The sequence below is a fragment of the Bidens hawaiensis genome, unplaced genomic scaffold, assembly GCF_021521415.1.
Source record: "Bidens hawaiensis isolate Kalapana, Puna unplaced genomic scaffold, B.hawaiensis_p1.1 tig00001461_1, whole genome shotgun sequence".
In the NCBI taxonomy this organism is placed as follows: Eukaryota; Viridiplantae; Streptophyta; class Magnoliopsida; order Asterales; family Asteraceae; genus Bidens; species Bidens hawaiensis.
Window position 1 is genome coordinate 439,206 of NW_027491082.1, and position 12,016 is coordinate 451,221.

The 12,016-nt window shown below is 36.5% G+C and overlaps 1 protein-coding gene and 1 pseudogene across 2 annotated transcripts; both read right to left on the reverse strand.

The window, feature by feature from the left end:
• Positions 1–1,535: 1,535 nt before the first annotated feature.
• On the reverse strand, positions 1,536–5,428 carry LOC143576452 (clathrin interactor EPSIN 3-like; annotated as a pseudogene). The gene is made up of 12 exons (XR_013142953.1): positions 5,369–5,428; positions 5,138–5,269; positions 4,971–5,049; positions 4,114–4,197; positions 3,882–4,027; positions 3,525–3,794; positions 3,373–3,414; positions 3,192–3,281; positions 2,928–3,112; positions 2,709–2,848; positions 1,988–2,640; positions 1,536–1,902 (listed from the first exon to the last, which is right to left on the reverse strand). The product of XR_013142953.1 is annotated as a clathrin interactor EPSIN 3-like (transcript).
• A 2,170-nt stretch (positions 5,429–7,598) lies between these two features.
• On the reverse strand, positions 7,599–8,994 carry LOC143578214 (mitochondrial import inner membrane translocase subunit PAM16 like 2-like). The gene is made up of 4 exons (XM_077061870.1): positions 8,990–8,994; positions 8,745–8,869; positions 8,040–8,173; positions 7,599–7,804 (listed from the first exon to the last, which is right to left on the reverse strand). The coding sequence occupies exons 1-4, from the start codon at positions 8,992–8,994 to the stop codon at positions 7,673–7,675; spliced, it is 396 nt and encodes a 131-aa protein (XP_076917985.1). The 3' UTR covers positions 7,599–7,672.
• Positions 8,995–12,016: the final 3,022 nt, after the last annotated feature.

The window sequence follows — 12,016 nt, forward strand, 5'->3', positions numbered from 1 at the left end:
ACGTTATGTCCTTTACGCTAACTGGGTTAGAAAAACTCAGTTAAATGCCCTCACGTGAGACGCATGTGAGGGCATTTTTGTCTTTTCACCTGTACCTGCAACTTCTTCTCAGCTCAGCTTCATCACTCTCCACTCGCCGGAAACAACCGTCATCCAAATCTCGCCACTCGTATTCTTATTCTCCGATCACAAACCCTAGAACCTGCCAGTTTTACCGTTTTACCCCTCCGATCAAAGCCAATAAACCGTTATTCACCATCCTGTGCCGCCGTCGCCGACGTGGATTACTCGCCGCCGGCCGAACTTGGAAGTTCTGATGATCTTTTATAAGGCATAGGAGGTGCTCCGGCGACCCTCGGTTTCCCAGTGACACCCCTTGCAGCAGCACTGGGTTTTTGAAACCACCACCGCCGCCGTACCACTCCTCACCGTCACCTCCCTCCTCCACCACCACAAACCCTCCACGTCATCCTTCCCAATAACCCACACCAAACCCTTAATCACCATCCGCCACCCAACCCCTAATTCATGAACGGCTCTGATTCAATACACGCACATCCACCAACGGCTCCATAGATTGATATATAAAAATTAGGGCTTGCAACTACAATGCAGATAATTGAGAATCAATAAGGGATTTGGGTTTGCAAACAGTGAAATGATTTAGGGTTTGGGTTTGGATCTTTAGTGGCCTCCCAAATCTCTATTCAATTTCAACCTTCTGCTGCCGGTGGAAATTAGTGGTCGCAACAGCAGGTGATGGGTGGTGATGGCGGTGGTGGCATGTGGTGGCTGGTTGGTGATGGTGGTAGTTCTGAATCTTATGAATGTTATAGAGAGAGAGAGAGAGAGTGAGTGAAGAAGATGAATGTTATATTGAAGAAGTTGCAGGTACAGGTGAAAAGACAAAAATGCCCTCACATGCGTCTCACGTGAGGGCATTTAACTGAGTTTTTCTAACCCAGTTAGCGTAAAGGACATAACGTGTAGAAAAAAAAAGTTTAAAGTACACCGCCTGCAAGGAAACTTAGAAAAGGACACGAACCGGTTTTTGGCTTTTTTTAAAGGACAAAATTTGTAATTCTGTCAATAAGTAATGATAAGCTTTTTATGAAACCAATGCAGTATTGCATTAGTAAACACACTTCTTGTTATCCATAATAAATGAGCCTAATCAAGCCTTTTTAACTGATAAACCAACTTGAATTGAAGACAATAAGTAAACACTCGTGGGATTATTAAAATGCGAGCACTAGGCTAATTAGGCTTATTTGTTTGATAATTGAACTCGTTGGTAAAGTTCATGGCTCCGTCACTTACCTCAATGTTAAAAAGTGAAATAGAAATATATTTATTGACTTCAACAATCAATAAGACAAAAAACTGTTCTATGAGGCAACCTGAGTTTGGTTATGTCCTCTTCATATACAATACCTACAAGATGAATGCTACATGATACAATCATACATCAAGGTCAAAGATTGCATCTTTCCATCAGAATAAATCTTTGCACCGGTTAAAATCATCTCTCACTCTCGAACAGCGCGTCTGGGCGTAAAATTACTCATTTGCCCTTCAACTTATCTATAACCACCATACGGGTGTTGACCATAACCATAACCTCGTCCCATCATCGGGCTGTAAGTTCCAGGCACTTGGAACTGGCCCATGGGCTGGTTCATGCCTCCATAGCCAGGTGCAGCCATGCTGGGCCCACCATGGGGTTTGGTTGGGGTCTGAGTGCCCCTGCACCAGCACGCCCAATTCCAGAACCCAAACCCATGGCCTTACCAATGGTTGTATTTGATGTAACCGTGGTTGCACTTGGTTTCTCCATTCTCTTATCTTTCCTATTTAAAGCTTCAAAGTCCACTCCAATATCCGACAACGGGTTCGTTTTAGCTGTTCATACGACAATGATTCACTATTAACATATGTTCAACATCAAAATTAAACAACACAAAATGGGCGGTACCCGTTAACTTACATCCAGCTATGTTGAGGTTAACGAGCCCGCGGTTCAATGTATCAGCCCAAACAGTGGATTTAGTCTCGAATTTGTCAGGTTCTTGCGGGGCTATAACAAGAGCACCCGTTGAAGCGTTGAGGGCAGGCCCGGACACAACCTGTAGCGGCTGATAGAAACTTGAAGTGGCAGTAATGGGTTGAACTGGGGCCAATGAACCATGAGGTTCAAAACCGCCATAAAAAGTTACTCTGAGGAGCGGGATGACCATTGGACGCGGGATAACCAGAGCTTGTTTGACCCGTGGTTTGACCAAGTGGAAAACCAGGGTGCGACATAAATTGACTACCTTGAGGTGGATATGAAGGCTGACTATCTTGGTTCGGTGTAGGTTGACTTCCTTGAAATGAAGGTTGACCGGATTGACCTTGGAAACTAGATTGTAAATCCACTTGTGAAGGTCTGGATGGTGGCAGAAGATCCGTCAGGATATCAATATTTTGGTCAAACCCGCCCGTATATCCAAAGTTACTGGCAGAGTTCGGCATCACAGCGGTTGATTGTGGCGGGTCAACACTTTGACTGGCGGCAGGTGTTGACTGGGTCGGGGCTGAAAACCCATCTGTCAAAGAGACGGCTTTAAATGGGCCATCACCAAACGGATCATTAAATGGCTGCATAAAGTAAAAGTCAGACATTCGGTAAAAGGGTATTTTAGGTATTTTGTGTTTGTGAAACACACCTGATTAGAACCACTGGCTGAAAATGAAGCTTCAGAAGCGCGAACTGTAACAGGAACGAGAGCCAGCGAGTTCAAAGAGAAAGGACCCGATGAAGAACCGAACAGATCGGTTTCAGTACCATCCGGTGCTGGTGGGCCCGCTGTTGTCCATACCAAAATTTTAAATATTAAAGCACGTATAAAGAAACACTAACAAATATAAAAGGGATTTTTTTTAACCAGGAAATGAACCACGGGGATCAAATTCATCAAATCCATTTGTTTCATTATTCGGTCTGCCTACAAGTGGAGGTGTGGCGACTACAGGTGGAGGTGTGGCGGCTACAGGCGATGGAACAACAGCAGGAGCCGTCAGCCGGCTGGTGGTCACAGGCGGCAGGGATACAGATTTTGACTCTCCATCCCTTCAAATGGTATAAAAAACAGGCAGGTCAAAATAAGTCAACCAGGTCAAAATTGTCAACATATAGGCCAAAAGTATACCTCTGAATGGGGCTATGATCACCCGCCACAGCATCTTCATAACTAGGAGGTACCCCAGAATTTTGTTCAGGGGATTTTTGCTCAAATTGCCTACCCGAAACCAAAAATAAAAAATAAAAACATAATATTAAGGTAAAACAAGTACCGATAAAAGAACACAAACAGTGGATAATTAGATTACCTTCCATCATAAGATTGATCCTCACCTTTCGCGTTGCTTTCTCTACAATTAAATAAAATAGAAATAAAAATGTATAATATTTGTGGACAAAAAAGGGTTCGGGCTCACCCAACTCTGACCCGTTTCAACCTGACCCGACCCGTTTCAAGTACCTCGAAGAATATGGCCCACCATCTTCATAAGCTCGTTCTCGGTCTCGATCCGAGCTTCTGCTTCTTCGGCTATAAACGTCGCCGTCAACACTTCTTCTACCTCGATAATCATCATCCCGATATTGATCCCGGTCGTAACGTTCTTCTCCATAACGGTATCCACCATCATCATAACCACCATAACGACCTTCATAGCGGTTATCATCATAACCTCCAGCCCCCGGATGAGATCCAGGCCTGTACTTCCCGCTTCCCGATGTGCTATGGAACCTAATTGGAATGCCGCAATCAAGTCTCATTAAATAATAATTAACAATAACAATGATATGCTCAGGTTTTACTATTTAACTAACTCACTTGTCCCAGTTTGCAGCAGCCTTCTGCCTAACTTCCTGTAGTCTTTCTTTATCGTTCACAAGAGCCACGAGACTTTGTGACTTCTTCCTTACATTGTTCCCCTGATCCCGACCGTGATGATCAAGATACTGAAAATCTGACAGTGACTGAAATATAAAAGTAAAAATCAAATTTTTAGTAAAGAAAATGATAAACGTTATTATAAGGTAATAATAAGTTTCAAAAACTATACCGTTATCTGGTAAGAATGTTCCCTAATCTCATCTATGACCCGCTCCGACCCATTTGCTACAAGGTATTCAAGAACGGTCAAACCCTGGTGCAAAAGCAAGAAAGTCAAACCCTTGTTACATTTTCTGTAGGCATGCAAATGAACCGAATGAACACGAACGCAGCATGTTCAGGTTCTCCATACTTACAACCAATCAAACGATCGAACACGAACAAGTAAGCGAATGGGGTTTTCTTGTTCGTGTCTGTTCATTAAGAAATGAATGTGTTCGTGTTCGTTTATGTTCGTTCATTACCAGAATACCAGTATAAATGAACGGTTCATGAACGAAAAAAAAAAGAAACCTAATTGAACATAGATGAATGAACATCATTGGGCTAATTAAAAGCAAATGTGACAATAATGTGCTGAGCCTAAAAGGATATTGAAACTAGATTAAATTGTAATGGGTCTAATAAATTTTAAATGAATATATTAACGAACGTAAACTAATGAACTTATGTTTAGCTGTAAACTAACAAACATAAATTAGCAAACTTGACACGGGTTCATGTTCTTTCGTTTAACAAAATGAAACAGATATTTTGTTCATGTTCGTTCGTCTATTAAATAAATGAACTTCTCGCCGAACGGCTCACTGAGCGTTCGGTTCGTCTACATGTCCAGTTTTCCAAAGTCACCCCAAGCATATTTTAATGCATTTAACCTCCAAAACAACTAGTAATAAGAAAATAATAATATCAAAGATATAATATACTTTTTTGCAATAGCATCTAACATTAGTTATTTATAATAATAGTTTGGCACTTTGGCTACAACTCGAATTGGATATGATTTCACATGTGAAGAGTCCAAACCTTGTACACGTGGCGCCAATTTTTTCCAGTATCATCCATACGCTTCCAGATAACAGACATGATCATTTGGTATTCATGGCTGCATACGCATAAAACCCAAATTAATATTTGCAGCAACAAAAGATGTTAGTTTTCAATTTGTAATGAAAAAAATAAGCATGCCATATTAGTTTCGCGAAGCGATTGCAATATCAGCAAGAAGTGACCCATGTGGGCCCCACAACTCATTACTTGTAGCATCAAGAACCTTTTGTTCTATTGAAGGAACTTTGAGAACTTTCTTGTTAACACCTCGCTTACTACATGAAACAAATTATATAAATAGAAAATTAAACACCATGACTAATAAGTAATAAGGTTACAATTTTTACTAATATTGAAAAACATATTAAACGTACATGTCCCTGACGGTTTGATCGAAGGCCTTCTTCATTTTCCAGAAGAAGGATGCAAACACTCTTTAACTAAAACACCGATATAAAATTATTCAGAATAAGTGATTATAATAAGGTTGCGTCACTGATACACTATCGTGACACCATTCATGTGCCATACACGGGGAAAATGGTCATATGGGTCTCATGAGAGCAAATCAGGACCGTACAATGTCTTTAATTAACAGAAAATTACTTAGATGACCACTGACAACATCATATGACCCGTATGGCCGTATGTTTTTTTGCGGGGTTTGTTAACAATTAGAATGAATGGCTCTCCTGAAACCTTTAAGTTGATATCAAGGTGAAAGAAGGGGTTATGTAGGCTTTCAAATACAAGCAATCTATCATGAATTTTAATATTGAACAATCAAGTACAAACACATATATCATAACAATTGATTAAACTTCCCATACTCACACTCAAGTAATCAATGATGATTATTTCAAAAAAAAAAAAAAAAAAAAAGATGAAGTATCAAAAGTTTGATTCAGATATAAAATCAAAAGTGTATTCATTACCATTAACAAATGAGCTACAAATACCCAATACCCATGATCACAAATGTTCGTTTTCTACATAAATTGTACAACAAAACAAAATCTGAAACAAGTAACAGATGAAGATCAATCAACAAACACTGAAAATTGAACAATAGAGGCAAAAGGGCATGAATTACTTACGCACCTGTTGAGTCGAGACGAGAGGCGGATAAGGGTTCGGTAGTGATTGTGCTTTAATGGCGTCTGTCTATGCAGACACACAAATTTATAGGATTCATGTATTTTGTTCAAGAAATCCATTTCCTTATGTAAAAATGCTTTCTTTATATAAACTTTTACTAATCTTTTGCTTTTCTAGGTGGCAAATATGCTTAGATGTTGTATTATATTTTATATTACATTTTATCTCCCGTATTACGGAGTTATTTTACCTTATTCGTTTTTAATATATATATATATATAGTTTGAGTTTGGTGAGACCTTTACCCGTTAATTCGAGTTAAATGTGTGAGAAGCCTTCATTTACAAATAAAGCAATCTGATGGCTGAGAGAATGGTTGTTTTACATTTTTCGTTTTTTAATATTTAATTTTCTTTATTATAAAAAGTTAATAATATACTTATGGTTTGAAGATGAAAGGGTTTCATAAATAAATGATATGTTATAACCCGTTTAAAAGCTATCTGAATTTGGTAACTCATGACCCGCTTATGTTTTTTACTATAAATAGTATATTTTTCTTTTTAAATTGGATATTAAAATTTAGTATATCCCTATTTTATAGGATTTTCATATCAAATAATTGGTAAGATTAATTTTTAATTTAATGAAATATTATAACCCGTTTAAGAGCTATCTGGTTTTGGTAAGACTCATACCCATGAATTTGGGTTAAATCAATGAGATGTCACCATTTAAAAATCAAGCAATCTAGTGGCTTCCATAAAAGGGAAGAACGACCACATCACGACACGTAGGATTTTAGGGTTTTCATTTATATATATTACAGATAAAGGTTGTGAATACACTTTTATATTTTGCAAATATGTTTTAGAATAAAAATATTCCTTGTCAATTTCTCATATTGTAAGTATGTTCATAATCCAGTTTTTGGATCAATTTAAAATTATAATTATTAATAAGAATTAAAATGATTAACATTTAATCAGTTTTTTTTATAATTCTAATATTTCAAATTGATACTGTATTTTGGTTATTTAGAGCATCTTTAACGGGAGGTTTGTGCCCCTTGTCCGGATTGCGTGGCACGGAAGAAATGAGGAGGAAGTGAACGAGTAGTATTGTAGAGGTGAAGTCCGTGAACAAGGTGCAGATGTTTCGACGGACGACTCGTGGCCGCCAGTGTCTCACGTATTATATATATAAATATTTTTATTAGGTTTTTTGTTATAGAAGAAACCGAATGTTTTTGAACAGCGTTTGAAATAAGATGTGATATATGTTTTGCATAGTTGTTTATTCCAAACTTCTTGTTTGGTTATATCAAATTATGGGACTTCATTTATAAATTGAAATAGAAAAGGTATATAGAGCCAATAATTTATATTTGAGATTTAAAATATATCTTTTCTCAATAAACTAGACTTAATCTTCTATTACTACTAACTCTCCTACCAACTAGTACAGTCAAAATAAATTGATAAGAAATAATAAATTGCCCATGACATAGTTAAGGAGTACAAAACTTATCCTTCTAATGATCACGCAATATATAACTATACAAGGGCGATTCAGTCATTTTAACCGGCATTGTGTCCCGGGTGATCTTTAGCTTGATAAAACAGCTCCAGGCACTCTTTGGCCCGGTGTACTTTCGACTGCAAATAAAAACTCCCGCTCTTGGTATTTTGTTCAAACAGATTATCGTATTTCTGGAAACGAAAACAATACATTATCTGAGCGTTAAACATATGTGAATGTATAAGTTTCATCCAAATAATTACTAAAGATAAAGAGGGTTTTATGCAAACATACATTTTGGCCAACTTCCAAGTTCCAACCCATTTTGACCCGTTTAACTATTTACTTTAGTTTACCATTTAGAAATGAAACAAACGTGAAGTGACCTGTTTGACCTTTATGAACCATTCATAAGTAAATACTAACCTGTGCAATTTCTTCCCAAGATGAACACTCGGTGACGCCAAGAATTTGTCTGGCCTCTTGCTCAGTCATAACCTTGCTTCCTCTACGGGCCGCATTTTGTAACGTTTCTTGAGCAACACCTGATTTTGATGCATCTGCAATTTACCAAAAAAAACAATAAATAAATATATAATTATTTCTTAACATGTTAAGACAATTTTAGACATTTTTAACTTTTCCATAATGTTAAAAGCAATAAAAAAGCAGTTGTTAATAAACAAGTGCGCATATGAGTCGGTGTTAACACTTTTCCACTCAGCATCCAGATGAGTTAACTTTCACCTATATGATTACTTCTTTATTTAGAATATGCATATAACATGATTACATAAAGAACACATGCCCAAATGATACAAATTCCACAATCCAAAAAGTAAAAGTGATACCACTCCTAAAAGGTATGCAATTATGCATCTGAGCCTATACAACATGATGTTGAATAACATCCATGATGTAATGCACCAATGACTTTAAACCAATGATTTGAAATTTGGCAAAAAGTAATATTGGGCCTAAAGCCAACATTTTGGGCCCATTTGGGTTGGGCCCAATTTAAGTGAGCCCAAGTTAAGGTTGGCCCGTTAGGGTTAAGTCCAACAGACTCATTTGGATTTTGGAAGCAACATTTATTTTAACAGATTTCACATAGAAAAATTGAGAACTTACTTAGAAGCGCCTGGCGGTACGCTTGAACGAAAGCCCTAGCTACTACTCCAGAGCCCAAAACAATCAAATTTGCAAGAATCTTGGCGGCCTGTGGAAACAAGTTAATGATGCATAAGGTTTGCAAGCTTTATAAGACTAATTTTTGCTAAACTGACAAGCTGAAACTATAGAACTGTTCTTTGAGTTGTCTTTATAAGAGGTGGCGTTCATTTCAAAACATATAATATGTTGAGAACTGTGAGAACTGCATAATGCACGAATACGTAGCACTTTGAATGTTACATAACACACTAACACAGTTATGTAACTGCCACTTCTCTCTCCTCTTATTTTAATTATACTTATATATGTATAAGTGCATTATGTGGTTCTTGCGGTTGTCAACATATTATTGATTCTGAAATGAAAAAATTGTCATTTGTTTATATCTCATTCCTGACTTCCTGTTACTTACATATCAACAACTCATAATATCCAACCTAGGGATGGAAATTTGTAATATGACACAAACCGGACATGAAAATAAATGGGTTAGGGTTGAGTCTTAAAAAATAAGTAGACGTGTGGTTTACAAAAAAAGGTCATGTTCAGGTTGGATTTCGGTAAACGGGTTGATCAAGAATTAACATGTCAAGCTGTTAGCATCCCACTTAACCAGCAAGCCATTTGACATGTTTAGATAAACGGGTTACAAGGGTTAATTAGGGGTGGTTTTTACATTTTAGACACGATTAACTAAGCGGGTAGCACTATTTTCAACGACAACACGAGAATAATTACCTAATAAAAAATTACCCATCACAAACATAAATTGTCGTAAGCAAAACTCCGTACAATATTAAAAAGAGCTTTGAGTCATATATATTTACGATCATATATATTCAAAGCAAAAATAATCATAAATTCCTGGAGTATAATTATAAATAACATGAATTAGAGAGGAAGAACGTACCATGCTAATGTTAATGTTATGATTTAATAAATCCGATCAACGTCTGTCTGCCAGATTTAACGAAGGAAGAAAGAAACTTGTACGAGGATTTTGCTTGTCAATATATAATTATTATTAATTAATTAAGGTGAAAGAAAGACCTTTTTAAACGGGCGTTTATATAATAAATCGTACACATCTTTTGTAAGTGTGGACCCGTTGCTTGAGGAACAAGACAAGTAAAAGTCAAAATTGATTCTATGATTACTTGATTATATGAATGTGAATGTGTTCCAAATACTGATTTTTGATTCTTGAATATGATTAATTATGTGATTTATTGGTTATTACGTCTAGCTGGCTACTAAATAATGATTATTGAATATAATTACATGGTTATTAATATTGATTATATGAATATATGATTCTTCATTCTTGATTCAAGAATATGATTAATTTTCTGTATTGTTTAACTTTGTTTTGTTTTCTTTTAGTAGCGCGCATACTACAAAGTTGTAATATAAAAAAGAAACTACAAGCGCAACTTTAAATTAATTTCTAAACTAGACCAACTAGTTGGGTTGAAAAATGACCACACCTTAATTTTAACGTGAAAATAGAGCCAATTCTATGTGTACACTTCATAAACACACATAAATGGAGAAATTAGTGTATAGATAGTACGTACGCAAACTGAGAATTATATATTGACGGGGAAGGAAGAAGACTTGTGTTGGTATCAAGCATGACTGCACAAAGGATACCGATGTAACAGTGTTATCCTTGGCGGTTCCTAGATTATCTAAGGGTGCGTTAGGCTTGTCTTCGAGAAAAGTAGCACACACTGTTTAGTCATTCTTATAGTCCTTTTTTGACTTGTATGTAGATCTTATTCGTTTATTTTGCGAGTGCCAAAGCAAAAAACTCAACTCAGTTCTGACATAAGTGGTGAGTTCTCGCATCAAAGCTAATTGCTATTAACTTGTAAGCTTGAATGCAGTGTTATAATTAGTTTGGATACACAATTATGTAATGATTTTGGATGCACCTTCGAAGGTGTTAAGATAGCACTCCATTGAAGAGTACGTTCACTTTGCAAATGTAGATACACCCTTACTATGAGTTTGGACGTACTTTGAATGTCTTAAGACGCACTAATATAAACTTGTGGGTCAATACCAATTACAACACTACGATAACGCTGCAAATTTCGTCACAAGGTTCCAAAGGCTTGGACGCACCATCCTAAAAAGGTTGCCTTTATATGGTACGCCGATATAGTTAGAAGGCAATGACCATAACATTTAACATATTATTATATAGCAGGAAAGGGGCTGTTTGGTAGCCTCTTAATAGTCATTAAGAGCTACATCTGGATGGCTCATAACCTCTAAGAGGTAGCCTTAAGTCTGAATGGTTAAGAGGTTATCTCTTAATGATTACCTTTAACCATTCATACTTAACGCTACCTCTTAACCATTAAGAAGTTATATGAGCAATTAAGAGGTAGCCTCTTAAACAGCCCCTAAATATTTCCGGAGTTAATTTATAAATCTTTCAAAAGAAACTAAAACATATCAAACATTAGGGAATTGGGATAAAATATTTTTGATGAAATTACTTTTGGTGCTTAACTTTAAAAAGCATGCAATGCAACTGATTACCTTTTTATATTCCTTCATGCATATTTTGATACTATATTAGCTCTAGATTGGACCCCATCTACACACCAAATTCATTCCTATACTTATTACAAAACAAAAAAGAAAGGTTTACAACAACCTACCTATATGTGTGTTGTGATATTTATGAAGACTTCCAAATATCACATAAGACATACTCATATGAAAGATGCCACTCTTTCCCAATTTTAACTATGCATTTACCAAACTGCTAGCCAGATCGCTAATGATGTGACACACAACAAATAATCATCCACCCTTGTTAATAGTTTTTAAACCAACTATAAAATCAATCAGCTACTGGGATTAATAGTTCTTAAATCAAATCGAACACGAACACGAACACGATTATGCGTCTATAACCATTATATGCAGGTACCTTATGATGATCAACCAGAATACCTATGCACATATGGAAGCCGTGTATAAAGGATAAACATCCTAAACTTAATACAGAAGTCCACCATAAGCCAATATAAAGTAAAGCATAAACATAAATGCAGGCCAAACACTAACACGATTCGAGTGACGCCAATCACAAACAAATCATCAAGATTCAAGAACATAACAAAAGGCATATACTTCAAGAACGATATATATACGTACAGTACACGTACAACGTAATCAATGCTAAAGATTTGGTACATAAAATGTTTCTT